The sequence below is a fragment of the Chanos chanos genome, chromosome 2 (genome assembly GCF_902362185.1).
Source record: "Chanos chanos chromosome 2, fChaCha1.1, whole genome shotgun sequence".
Taxonomy (NCBI): domain Eukaryota; kingdom Metazoa; phylum Chordata; class Actinopteri; order Gonorynchiformes; family Chanidae; genus Chanos; species Chanos chanos.
In genome coordinates this window covers 44,949,136-44,964,135 of record NC_044496.1, presented here as the reverse complement: position 1 = coordinate 44,964,135, position 15,000 = coordinate 44,949,136, and the positions used below count along the sequence as shown (strand labels likewise).

The 15,000-nt window shown below is 41.1% G+C and overlaps 1 protein-coding gene across 1 annotated transcript in view; it reads right to left on the bottom strand.

Moving 5' to 3' along the window:
- kcnip1a (Kv channel interacting protein 1 a) overlaps positions 1-13,288 on the bottom strand; it is a 30,994-nt gene extending 17,706 nt beyond the window's left edge. Inside the window, exon 1 of the mRNA XM_030764764.1 lies at positions 13,201-13,288. Within this exon, the coding sequence (XP_030620624.1) occupies positions 13,201-13,288 (88 nt within the window). The remainder of the gene's footprint in view (positions 1-13,200) is intronic.
- Positions 13,289-15,000: the final 1,712 nt, after the last annotated feature.

Below are 15,000 nucleotides of genomic sequence, written 5' to 3'. Positions count from 1 at the left end.
CCACTGAATGCAGTATCCATGTTTAGAGGAAGAGTATGCCTGACTCCTAGGCCTGACTCCTCGCCCAGCCAACTCCCTAATTAGGGGCTAGGCTATTTAAAGCACATGGTAGCATGTGCTCACCCTTTTTTGCCCCTGTCCAATTGTGCCGTTTGGTGTTCCGGCATTGATCCCTTAACTTGACCTGCTGGTTGAGCGTGTTTTGTGTTTGAACTCCCAAGGTATGTACCTTTCACTTTATAGCCCATTATACTAATAAGCAAGGGACTTAAACTAATGATATTGTCTATTTTAGTTGTCCTGCTCACCCTGGAGTGATCCTGTGTGTCAGTACCAGAGGTGATTCACATGCTGCTGCTTAGCCATTGCCACAGTTGTCCCTGCTGTTTTGTTCCTTAATTTGTTTTTACTTGTGGTGTTTGAGTTGTTGTTCCTCCTCTTTTGTTGCCAAACCAATTGGGCCGTGTGTTTGTGATTCTTTGCGTATTAGTTCTCTTTCTTTTCCGTGAGCAGAGTGCAGTATTGTTGGGAGGTTAGGCACCCACGATGAGGTTCCTAAACTTGATGAATGTGAGTAAAAGCACCGGGACAAAAATGTAGACTGCACCGTTCTTTTTTTTTGCTCTGAGGATTGCTGTGTTGCACCCGAGGTGAGTGTTGCACCCTGGGCACTTCTCATTGTAGTTCGCCTCTCAGCAGGTGGCCTCACTTCAGTTTCCTTAGTCTTGTTTAGTTTTATGTTGGACTGGCAGTTTAGATGTTTTAGAATTTAACTGCATTTAACTGACTTTGTAATGAGGCCTTTCCAGTTGCACTTGTAAAAGTGCTGTTTTTACTCCCCTTATTCTTTAGGTTTAGGTCATATGGGTTACACTTTTTTTTTTCCCTTCCTCAGCAGCTCCGCTCCCTGCCTCTTTGAATCACTTCAATAAAGCATTTGGTTTATTTTGAGAACACGTCTCTGTCTTCAGTAACGAGTCTGGGCCTTATTCATTTCCGAAACAATACTCGAGGCTCTTGGGGACAGTATTTCCTGGGGTGTTATTCCCCAGGTGGCATACTCTGGCTCTTCTCCATTCTCCCCTTATTGCCCTTGCCACACTAGCAAATGGCAACTGTCTCTGCCTACCATCACACAATTACAAGGAACATTGAGTGTACAGAACCATGACATCCATCTATCACCAGTGTGCAAGTCCAGCCCTATGTGCACACAGAGACAGTCACGCTTGCATTAAAGGAAAAAATTTAGTTGTAAGAGATTTAAGTGATGGGGGACAAGGGCGAAAATGATCAAATGTGCAGTCACCCCCCTCTTTTCCCAACAAACTGAATATCTGTTTTATCCTGGGTCTGATTTGGTCATTTAGCTTTACCTAATCTCCAAATAATGACTGTTAGCCTGGTTATTCCAAAGCTAATGGCCCTGTGCTGCTGTAATTAGCAGGCAGTGCTGATACAATTCCACACAAAAGAGAGGTTGCCACAGTCTCAGACTTGCATGAAACATGAGATAGAGTGTCTTTGTTAGTGGTGTTGTGTGCATCTGAAGTGAGTCATGAATATCACCTTCACTCTCTCAGTATGGGGCAGTAAATCATGTAACCAAAATGAAAAAAGGGGTTTCTTATTTCTAAGTAGTCCCAAAGAGTAGACACATTTTTTTCTCTCTCTCTCTCTCTCTCTCTCTCTCTCTCTCTCTCTCTCTCTATCTGATCTGCTTTCTGCTTCTATTTTTCCCATTTCTTTTAATTTGTTGGTGTTTCTCCATGTATTTCTCATATCTCTCACTTATTGCCACTGTAGGCACCGGTAAACAGTGTTAGTGTCATACCCATGTCTCCACCTCCCTCTGTTTCGACCTATCAGCTTCACTGTCTTATTCACTACTGGCTTATTCTCCTGAATGTACCTGTTTCATGTTCATATATATATATATATATATATATATATATGTACATGCAGACTGGCTTGTCTCAGTTATTTCTTAGTTAAGTCTCTCATTCCTTTGAGATTCCTGCCTGTTGGTTAGCTTCTCTGTTTATCAGCCCTAATCACTTTCCTGGTTTTGATTCTTATTCCTCCTGTGTTTACCCAGTTTCTGTGTCTTGAATCTTGGCCTGTTTATGTTCTTTGATTCTAGATTACATTTTATTAAAGTTATGCTCAGTGCAAGCATCCTCCAGTGACAGAGAGAGAATGTGTCGGTTTGCACAGAGAAAAAAAGAAGTAAACAACAGAAAAGGCAAGAAACAAAACACAAGAGATGTTCAAGTTTAAATGTATTTTTGAGTTAGAATCAACCTCAATGCATCAAACTCAGCCACAGCAGTTTCTTCCATTTTCCTGCAGAAGTAAAATAGCTGTCATTATTGGCACTCTTAGTAAACCTGGTCTGGCTTGTTCAGAAAACTCCCAACAAACAAGACTGATCTTATTCCAAATGTGGGAGGCATACCATTGAATCAGGAGACAAATTTTCCCTTTTAGATGTGGTATTTGCTGCACTGAACTGTGACACCTAAACAAATTTTGGAAGGTACTCACACTAACCGCACCTTTCTTAGCATTTATCCCATATTCGTTTTTCCCAGTTGTGTCCTCCTCCTCCACCCTTTTATCCATCTAATCTCTATGGCCCTCCAAAACTCTCTGTGTTATTATATTAACTGTGAATTATGTTATTCTCCTGCCCCTTGCGTTTCCTACAACTCTGCACCACCTGTGTTCTGTTAGCCTCCCTGACTTGGGCCAGTCTGAGTCCAGATTCAGTCTGTCTCCTCCTGCTCTGCTCTTCCCCATCCCTGAGTGGGTTCCCCTCCCACTTCTCCCTCAGCAGGGCAATTGTCACATTTTCCAGGTACATTTTGTGTATCAAGACCTGCACCTTTTTACAGACAGAAAGAAAAGTTTGAAATGGTTACTCTCTCAGCTTGGGGAGCCAGGGGAAGAACCGCTTTAAACATCCTGGTTAACTTAATCAACACTGGCCTTAAGAGGTACAGCTGCATATTCCCTGAAGGCCAACCTAACGCTACCATGGCCACTAGCTTCCCTCATGGCTAAACTTCACTCCTCACTAAAACATCATCATGTGGATTGTGTTTGCTGTTTAAAGCCTGTTGTTCCCAGGGTAGCTCTTCCTGACCAGCAGAAGTTTCCTCAAATTAAGCACTGCATACTCACATTAATCACTACACTTTGCTTGTATTAACTATAAACATTTCAGAGTTACAAAAAACAGGAACCTGGATGCCATCTTTATGCTGAAGTTGTATATTCCTATCTCAGTGTTAAGCCCAGTTGGGTTAGGCAATGCAAAGAACACATTGGTCCATGTTCTTGAGAGGTCAGTGAGACAACAACTCATAGCGCCAACGGCATTCCTGTAGTCACAGGAATGTGTAAACTGGCAGAAGAAGTGGTAGTTGGCATCACAGGTATTGGGATAGCGGAGGCTCATAATAATAGAGGGAACAGTACATACCAGACTTAGAGGAAAAGGGGCAAAAAATTAAAAGATGAGTAAAAAAAGGTAATGAAGTATACAGTTGTTGAACGCAACAAGCAACAAAGTATCTTTAGTAACCATGAAATGTTAATGACTGAGGTCAAACAAGGTCAGCTTATAATTACTGTAGAGAAATCTAAACTACCTTTTTACGGCCAGTTCTGCTGAAGAAAGAAAGAAAGAAAGAAAGAAGACACCATGAAAAACAATCTAGTAACCATGATGTTAATGCTCACATTGTGTTAAATTTGACTCAGTACTTGGTGAGCGACACTGTAAACTAACACAGTAAGAAACTGAACGATGTACGCTTCTTACTCCTGATTGTTATATGGTAGGTGAAAAATGATGAAGCCAGTAATGAATTTATTTTGATTGCAATAATAGGTTATATGGTATCTGGTAATGAATTTATTCTGACAGCTCAGACAAAACGGGTTCAACAGGAGACACATTAGAGATGAGAGGGTTTATTTGGTTTTAAATTGTTTAGCTGGTACCATAAACCAATCTGAACTGAAGGGTACTGGTATTGAAATTACAGGGGGGGCTTAGCGTCTACAATCTTATTTGTCAGAAGAGCAAACACACACACACACAAACACAAAAACGCACACACACACACACACAGACCATCCGAACTGATAAATATTTATTATGGATCATAATCACTGATTCATTCTTAAGCTAATTCAGTTTGATGGACTCATCTGTTAATACTACTGTCGTGGCTGCAAATAGCCAATGTTGTAGCAATGTGAGCGCTTACATGTGATTATATTTACTACATCATTTGTAAACAACAATTCACACCTCCAAATAAACACCCAGCTCAACATTTTCTGTTTTGACAAAAATCACCAAAAAGCTTGTCTACCAGAAAGAAAGAAAGAAGACTGGTCGCATCATCTCCTCTCTCCTCCTTTCTCATGGCCTCTTTTCTCCTCTTTTCTCCCTGCCTCTGTTCTCTCCATTCGCGCACACACACACACACACACACACACACACACACACATCCACATCCACATACATATACACACAAACACACACACGCGCACGCACACACACACACACACTTTTCTTTCCTTCTCTCTTGTCAAACTGGCGGCAGTGGTAATGATGGAGAGCGGTGTTGTGTTGTGAAGACAGAAGGTGAATACCATAACCTTTTATAGTATTGTGCCACTCTTTTTATTTACATTTATTCTTATCCTTACCATATCCACCCGTTCTGTGGCTAAGACACCATTTACCGCCAAGAAGCATTCATCTCTATCTTTCTTATCCTGGCTTTCTCAAACAAACAAAGGAAAACTCTGAAAGTCTGCATGTATTAAAATATTTTGCCATCAGCCAGAGAAGCAGAACTTTTAATTAAAGGCACACATATGAATACTGATATATGAAGTTTAGTGATAAGGCTCAGATAGAAACATACACATACCTGTTTATGTGATGACTTTAGTACTAAAGCTCAAATCAAAGAACATACTAGTATCTGTATTAGTGACATGTTTGTAATGTATGAATAATCAAAACAAATGCACGGATGCTCTCCCAAAAATATGCTTCCAGTGTTAAATGTGATAACAGTTTGCGGTGAAATACAAAACACACACACACACATAAACACACACACACACACACACACACACACACACACACACACATTGAGAGAGAGAGAGAGAGAGAGAGAGAGAGAGAGATAGAGAGAGATGTTCCTACCTTTGAGATAGTTCACCTCTTTGCTCTGCATAGAAAATGTTCCCATCACAAGACCCATGCCTGCTCATTCACACACCTGTACCGTTTGTGTGGTCGTACGTGCCTGTGCCTGTGAGTGTTCTTTAGAAGTCCTGTGGCAGCCAGAAACTGCTCTAAGAGAGTGGGTCTCAGTCCTCCAGAGACAGAGAGAACTTGAAGTGTGTGTATGCGTGTGCATGTGTGTGTGCGTGTGTGTGTGTGTGTGAGTGTCTGTAGCGAGGTTTAGTTCACTGAGTGTGTCTGAGTATTTGTCTCAGAGTCGACATTTGTTATGGTAGCATCTTGGCTGCGTGCCTCTGTAACAGAGAGAACGTTGTATTCTTTCTCTCTCTCTTTCTCTCTCTCTCTCTCTCTCTCTCTCTCTCTCTCTCTCTCTCTCTCTCTCTTTTTCTCTCTCTTTTTTTCTCTCTCTTTTTTTCTCTCTCTCTTTCTCTCTCTGTCTGTGTGTGTGTGTGGGTATGTGTGTCTGTCTGTCCGTCTGTGTCTGTGTGTCTGAGTATGAATCCACTAATACTCTCTTTGTCTATGGAAACCCATAACCTCTCTCCAGGGCTGTTTCCCTTTTTCTCTCCCTCTCTCGTGTTTGTTCCTTCCCTCCCCTTTCTCTATCTGTGCCCATTGTATATCACCGCCTCTCTGTCTCTCACACACTTTCTCTCTCTCTCTCTCTCTCTCTCTCTCTCTCTCTCTCACTCACTCTCTCTCTCTCTCTCTCTTTCCTTGGTCAGTCTTTTGTTGGTGTCGTTGAAAAAATGGGAGACTGATAGATCTGATGGGAAACAGTGAAAAGGAGAATGAAGAGAAATAGTGGAAGAAAACAATATGTTATGTGTTTGTTTACACACTTTTCTGTCAGTGTTTGTGTAGTGTAACTGAGAATGCTTTCCTCACTGATCATGCTCCCCCAGTTTCCAAAAGATTTGGAGTTTCTAAGCCAGTGCTGTAGGATTTGGTTAAAAAAAATAAAGTTAACTCATAAATATTATGTAAAAGGCTTAAAAAGGACAACACATATTATCCAAAACTTCTGCTGTATTTTACCTCAGTCTGTTTAATAACATTTACATTTGAAATTTTAGTGTCTGACAATCCCATTCTCTCTCTCTCTCTCTCTCTCTCTCTCTCATACACACACTTGCATACACATGCATACACACACACACACACACACACACACACACACACACACACACACACAGCAAGGTGAATTTTCACAGTTTGGCAGATTTTCTTGTCTGTGTGAAGTGTAAGAAATTAGAGGGTCATTGATATTCTGTGCATGGTCATAGTTAAGACAGCAGTCAAAGGTCTGGCCAGCTCTGCTCAATTACACTGTACAAACCAATAACACATTCATTACAGACACTATCCCCATTTAACATTCTCTCTTCCCATTACAGCTAATCAATTCCTCTACACAGCAGAGACAGAGAGAAAGAGAGAGAGAGAGGGAGGAAGGGAGAGAGAGAGAGAGAGAGAGAGAGAAGAGAGGAAGCTCCTGTAACAACTACGCACGCACGCACACACGCGCTCTCTCTCTCTCTCTCTCTCTCTCTCTCTCAAAGTGGACAGGATCTGCAGATCCCAAACTCACGATGAAAGCCTTAGTGGCAGCACGTCTAAGAACTGAACATGCTTATTTCAAGATGGCTCAGAACTTGTGTAAATTCTCTGAGGTTTGGGGGCAAGATGGTGTTTTATGTGTTTTGAATCATGAGAAGGAGTTGGTTTTAAATTTCAGTATTTTTAGTGGGTTTCTCTTATTCTGTTTTGGAATGACAATCTTAATTGTATTTATTTTCATTTATTTATCTTTTACATGTGATGAGATTGATGATTTTTTTTTTTTTTTTTTTTACTGCCCACCAACCAACAGACCGCTTGTGTGTGTAAGTGAGTGATGAAATGAAATTAATGGTGCCAATGTACCAATAAAGATAGTGTTAAAAAAAAAGTCTTTCTCTCTCTCTCTCTCTCACACACACACACACACACACTATTAGAGCTTATCCTAGATTTTCGGGAGTCTTGAGACCACAGTTGTGGAGGGGTCCACTCCGGGAGTGTGTGGGTTCACACTTGCTCTCTAAGACTTTCTGTGGGTGAGGAACCCTAAGGGCAAGACCACAGTCTCTTTAAAACATTTATACACCCAGAATAAATATTTCAGTTTTGAATAAAATATGAATTAAGGGACAGGGAAAATGCTCATGGCTTAGCTGCAGTATCTCTGGAAAAGCAAATTCTCCACTTACTGTTTAAAATAGTGGTTGTAGTTGGTTGTAGTTGCAAGTGTACTGTAAAATATTCAACATCAATTATTTTTTCTCTGTCACAATGTTTCTCTCGTTTTGTATTTGTTTCTGACCTTATGTCCAGTGTTCTTGACACCCCTCTCTCTCTCTGTCTCTCTGTCTCTCGCTATCTCTGTCTGTCTGTCTGTCTGTCTGTCTGTCTCTCTTTCTCTCTCTTTTTCTGTGCCGAACTGTCTGTCTGCCCCCCCCCCCCTCTCTTAAGCCACTGTAAGTAAAATGTAACCTTCCCCATTTCATCTGTTATTACAGGTGAAGTGAAGTTGAAGTGTGAAAAGACTTGGATAAAAGCCCAATACAATCAAAGCCCAACAGCAGTGGCATAGCTGCAGAAAACTCAGCAATACTTTGACTCTGGTCAGATCAGCACAGTAAAGACAGATCAGGATAGATAGCAGGCGATATCACAGCACTGGGACCTGGCCAAAGACTATATCATACTGAATTACATGGTTCTGCTAATCATTCCCTTTCTCTCTGAGCATGATGATTCAGCCAGAAGTTAATTGGCTGAGAGGGCCTCAGCTGTGTGCTGATTGGTCTTTGGGTGACTTAAGTCATTGTTTCCCAGTCCTACTATTTGGCCTCCCTTGCATTTCAAGTCACTCTCACACTCTCAGTTCTAACACGTCTCATTAGGGGGGTGGACACTGACAACTGGAGTCTAAAAAATGTGCCATTTTTTGGATTACCATTGTCAGCACTGAAACCGCTATATAATATTGCAGTCAGTTTGCGTGTGCATGTGCGTGAGCATGACTTCATATACATGGATGTGTGTATGCCACTATTCTTTGGGGAAACAACCTTTGAAGAACAATGAATATGAATAAACCAAGTTAATATTTCATCAATCATTCATAAAGCTTATGCTTGTGGACATCAGTGCGGCACAGTACTCTTTGGTGTTACTGTCAGATTTTCTGCTGATGTAGTCATCTCAGAATCCTGATTAAAGCACTAGGGTGAAGGAGAGGACAACGATGTCATAGAGAGAGTTCTAGAATCTTATATGATACACCTCGGAATGCTCAGGTTGCATCCCTCACAGTATGAACACTTCCACTAGCTTTTTTTTATTATCCCAAACTCTTTCGCAGAACAAGTAAATAATAAAAAAAAAAAAATACATGGTGGTAGAAAAAAAGAGCGTGACTGAATATAAAAGAGATGAGGACTATTTTGATTTGGTTTTAAACTGGTCTTGATTTGGCAATACCATAACCGCCAAAACCACTAACAAAAATAACACCAGTGAAACACCAATACCCAACCACATTAAGAACACAAAGGGGCTTTAGAAGGAATTAATGGCAAATGATAGTCAGTCAATTCGCTGATCTCTCTGGTAAAATCCAGGAGAGCTCCTAAGAGTATTTTGAAAGGTATCAGACTCACAAGGCATGGTCTCCCTCTAGTGGCCAGAATAAAGACATATTTACATATATAATATACTATACATGTGTGAACGAAGACTTTTATAATATTATGTGTCCGTGGCTAAAATTGTGTTCAAAGTACAGAAAAAAACTATCTAGCATATATTTTAGTGCCGGTTCTGCATTTTGAATTTTAATATTGCTCTCCAGTTCATATTTTAAGACAAAGATATCACATTAAACATTTTAACACAGCCCATCAGCAAACAACAAATCAAAAGACACAAAGTGCTGTACCACCCACACAATTATTTTTTATCTTCACATTTAGAGACCAAAAGTGAGAACTGATGCTTTTCTGAGCATCTACTGAACAGTTTTAACTTAATTGGGTGTCTGCCACAGAGTTTGATCATATAGTCATGATTTGGCATACATAATTGTGAAAGTCAAGAGCTTAATTACATGACGAGCTGAATCAGGTGTGTGACAGCAGGAAGAAACCTAAACTTTGCAGCGGAGTGAGGACTAGGATTAGAAAACATTGCACTGAGCAAAATCAACTCCCACTGGAGTTACAGAGTCAAAACATCAAATAATTCTAGGCCTCCAGGTGGTAGACTGCTTGTTGATAATGTTAAAAAATTACAACAACCAATCAAAATCAGTGGTTTCTGAAAACAAATTTAGTATCACAATAAACAAGTTTAACATCTTGTGGTTGCCAGAATTAGCGTAGTGTAGTGTAGTGTCAGAATTGTCCACTAGGTTGCAGCATTGCTCAGTATTTATCGTTAAAACTGACATGCAAGGGTCTCTCTCTTTCCTTCCTCCCTCTATTTCTATCTCTCTTTCTCCCCTCTACCTAAACCCCCCCCCCCCCCCTATTTCTGTGCATTCAGTGGCATGTTGCTGAAATCCAGAGGTATTTGTGAAGTCTGACATGTGTACAGAGAGAGTGAAGTTCAGTGTTATAAACACAAGTTTGACACAAACACATGAGTGCTAAATGGATCAAAGGTCACATCAGAACTGCTTTGCTCACTCAACCCACAGAGAGAGGCCCCCACCACACAAACCATCTAGTGAATATGATGGCTCCTGTTCTTACATGTTTCATATTCTCAGTCATATGCAAAAAGGTACAGAGTACAAGATGTAAATGTCACAATTGTTAACAGCACCTCTGCAGTCTTGTTGTTCACTGAGTCATCTCTGCTGAATTCTGGTGCAGGGTTTTAAATGTCTGTAAGACATGGTAAGCTCCAAAACCCAACGGAACTGAAATGACAGCAGTTTGTTTTTTATTTGACGCATTCTTTACACGGTTTGTGTCATCATAGCTGTAAATATTATGAATATTCATATTGTCTACCGTGTGCAAACATGGTGCACTCTGATGTATCGCCGAATAAAGGGATAAAAACACTTTTCATTCAATTTTGTGCATTTAAAAAACATCAAATACAATAAAAGAGGAGCTCTACAGTGGACCTCTGTTTTCCTCAGCCTCACTGTAAGAGGGCGAGAGCACAGCCTAACATACACATACACTCTAGATGAGCCTACGCCACTTCTGATAGACGTGAGATGAAAGATGAAGAATTAGTATGTGCTTTTACAGAATATTACAAATGCATTTCAGAGAAATGATGGTTTTGATCCAAAGAACACTGAACACATTTGGAAGAAAAGTACTACTTACAATTTGTGACATTTAAATTGTGTCACAATCTCTCTCTCTCTCTCTCTCTCTCTCTCACTCACTCACTCACTCACTCTCTCTCTCTCTCTCTCTCTCGCTCTCTCTCTCTCTCTCTCTCTCTCTCTCTCTCGCTCTCTCTCTCTTTCTCTCCCTCTCTGTCTCTCTCTCGCACACACACACACACACACACTCACTCATATACACACTTTATGTCTACATTTTACAACCACTTACCTTTAAAGGCCCCTCTGAGGTTTACACATTTCAGTAGAACATAAGAAAGTCAATACACTTTAAAAGGCTGGCACCTCCAGGAGACTTCATACTCACGCACACACACACACACACACACACGCAAACACACACGCAAACACACACACACACACACACGCATGCACACACACAAGCACAGAGAAACATTCACACATGCTATTCATGCACTCATCTCAGATTGATGTAGAAAGATGAAGTTGTGTTCCCATCAGTAAGGACCATAAAAAGGAACTTTAGTGATTCATACATAGTCATGCATGCATGCATGCACACTCACACACTCACACTCACACACTCACACACTCAAACACACGCACACTCACACACACAAATACACACATATACACCCACAAGTACACATGAGCACACAAGCGGGCAGATGAAAAGACCCACAGCTCTATAGGTGCATTTTTGCAAACAGGGAGACAGACAAGCAGGCTCATGGATGCCACAGACAAACACACACACACTCAGGCACACATAAACGCAGTGATCACTCTGTGGTTTAATCTGATGAACTGATCTGCAGATGCTGCCTAGTCTGTTCCCTCAGGATGACTCTGACTGGGCTGAGACACACTCCTCTGTGTGTGTGTGTGTGTGTGTGTGTGTGTGTGTGTGTGTGTGTGCTTGTGTTGAGGGGGGAGAGGGGGTACTGTTTTGCAGATGCACTCTGTCTTCCCAAGTAATTGGATCTCCTATATAAATTGTGGGTGCTTTTCAAAAGCCAATGTGGCAACCAAGGGACATCAGTCCAAATGTATGTATGTATTTGTGTGTGTGTGCGTTTGTGCATGTGTGTGTCTGAATGTGTACATACGTGTGTGTGTGTGTGTGTGTGTGTAACTGAGTGTCTATAGTTACCACTCTGGATTTTTGTCTTCTTTTTTGATCCACTGCATACTGCCTGCAGGTGTATATAGTATGTATGTATGTATGTGTGTGTGTGTGTGTGTCTGTGTGTGTGTGTGTGTGTGTGTGTGTGTGTGTGTGTCTGTGTGTATGTGTGTCTGTGTGTCTGTGTGTGTGTGTGTGTGTGTGTGTGTGTGTGTGTCTGTGTGTCTGTGTGTGTGTGTGTGTGTCTGTGTGTCTGTGTGTCTGTGTGTATTTTTGACTTAATAGCGTCTCTTCTTGTTCCATCTGACAAAAGGCTCAGTGGAATGAAATAATGAATTACAGCAGATGAAGCCATCTTCCCTCTCTTCCCCTTACACACACTTCTCTCTCTCTCTCTCTCTCTCTCTCTCTCTCTCTCTCTTTCTTTCTTTCTTTCTTTCTGTGTATTACTGATTGCTGCATTGAGAAGCAATTTTGTACACCTCACCAAGAGCAGGGAGGGAGGAATGGAGACATGAAAGGAAAGAAGGGGGCAGTGAGAGAGGACAGCAGTTTTTCTCTGACCCAGAAATAAAGAGGAGGTTTCTAAGGATTAGTTCTACAAAAGCTAATATGTAGGAAAAACCATTACTGAATTTACTGACAAGGTTTATGTCTCTATAAAACAACAAAATAGGGACAGCAACTAAGAGGGATTTTGCTCAAGATTTGAAAGGTTTCTGTTCTCTTCACTTGCAGAAAAATCTTCATACCAACATGCTTAAAACACAAGTCCAAACACAAACAGTGCTTCTATTGTCAACATTAATGCAGTACAGCAACAGCTAGAAGATAAACGGCCAGAGGCAGAGACATTAAACTTTGAGCGATGCAAACCAAACTGCAGTGATTTTCCCATAATATCACTCCCTACTTATACAACAGAAAACACAGACATAATCTCCCGCAGATCAAATAAATCATCTCAATGGATTATATATTACAATACAGCCAGTTATCAGGGATTTAGAGCTGCAGGAAAGACTGATACATCCTAAACAGAGTGGGATCAGTACAGAGAGGGATCAGCTTCCTTCTGATCAGAGTTACACACACACACACACACACACGCAAACACACACACACACACACACACACACACACACACACACACTCACACTCACACTCACACACACATGCAAACACACACGCAAACACACACAGATACAAAAACCACAATGTTTAAATCATTAAATCATTCATCATTCTTTGATTTAATTAATCTGATTTCAGTTAAAGTCAGTTTATGATACAGAAACACAGTGGGCTGCGATAACTCTATAACTACCTTGTGAACAGAGTGTGTACACACACTGTGGACAGCGGCTGAATTACTGGGTAACCATATATTTAAACAGAGCTGTTTGTCAGTTTGTTTACCTTTAATGAGTGTCCCAGTGACCAGTTTGTGCACGGACACGGCAAACTTGACTAGCCCGTGTTTACACCGCTTGGCACAGCCGGACATCCTAACATCTGACAGGGTCAGCAAAAGGTCACAGGTCTCAGAGAGCCCTTCCTGCCAGCAGCCGAATTTGTTCAGTCACAATAGAAAAATGCAAGAAAACACCACAGTGATTGTCAGACAGAGCGATCCCAAAAAAAAAAAAAAGTCAAAAACAGTTTAAGGAATCTCTCAGTGAAGGAGTGAAAAAAGACTTAGCGCACCGGTGGTGCTCCAGTCTCTCTGCAGAGAGAACAATTCTTCCACAATGAGAGAAAACTGAGAAAATACAACGATCCCTCTCTTTCTGTGTTCTGATCTTTCTGTTTTCTCTCAGTCCATCCTCTCTCCTCAGTTCCAAACTGATGCTTGACAAAGAGAGAAGGGATGTGAATAAAGAATAAAGACAAAGAGAGGGAGAGACAGTGCTTCCAGTCAAACGAAAGGTTCTGATATAATAATACCTTTGTCAATATCCAACTTTCCAAAACAGAAACTTCTATTCTTGCCTGTGTCACAAAGGAGAAAAAAAGAAAAGAAAAATATGAATAATTAAAGTCTTGGACTCCCGCAAAGTGTCCAGAGGGCAGTGAGGTGCCAGGGCAATGACCTGCTTTCTGTCTCCCTTCTGTCTTTAATTTCCTCTCCTTCCTTCTTATGCCTTTGCTCCTCTCCTCTCTCTTGTCTCTGTCTCTTTCTCTCTCTCTCTCTCTCTCTCTCTCCGTGTTGCAGCAGATCCGAATCTATGTTCCACCTCCAGCACTGCAGTCAGTGGACAGCTCCCTCCAAGGCAAGACAGCCTACTATTGCTCTGAAACACATGCTCTCTCTCTCTCTCTCTCTCTCTCTCTCTCTCTCTCTCTCTCTTTCCCCCTTTCTTTTTCTCTTTCCTTACTACACCCCCTCACTCTCCTCCCCCCGTTCCCTCCTCTTTTCCACTCTCTGTCATGCATTTGCTCAGTTTCTCACAATGACTGTACCCAGCTTTATTTTACCCCCCCCCCAACTCTCATCTGTTTTTTTTCCTACTTTTTTTTCCTCTCACACTGCTCCTTCACTGCTCCTTCTCTCTCTCTCTCTCTCTCTCTCTCTCTCTCTCTCTCTTTTTATTACTTTATTACTCTCTTTATCACTCTCTGTTGTACAATTTACCCATTTGCTGTATAGCTCTTCGCAGTCACTAAAATGCTGAAAACCATCCTTATAAGGAGAGGGATGTTATGTACTGTATATCTGTTATATCCATAAAGCACAAGTCTTGTCTGCCAACATTTTCATTTCACATTTTTTAAATTCTTTCTCTGTCTAAAAATTGGTCTGTATTTCACTAATATACACTTTAAAAATCAAAGAACCAGCTTAGAGTGAAAAATATGTTCATAGGCACACAGCAGTACATTATACACTTGGTTATATCAAACAGCTGTTCTGTCAGTCAAGTCCTCTGGTGTGTCAGTGTCTCTGGCCAGTGCTGATCCATAATACTATTGATGGTTATTGTTATTTAATGACATATTTACACTTCACTGACATTTATTAGCCAGTACATTAAGCTACATCCGCTCTCAGGGTGATCAGTGACTGAGCTTTAAGAGGCTGGATGTGACCAGGCTGCAGTCAGATATGTAGAGGAAATCTCTCCATTTACACACACAAAGGACACAAGCCTCAATACAGGAGGTCAGCTGACAGGCAATGTGGTCTGCATAAGCTCTGGTACCAGAACTAATCAAAGA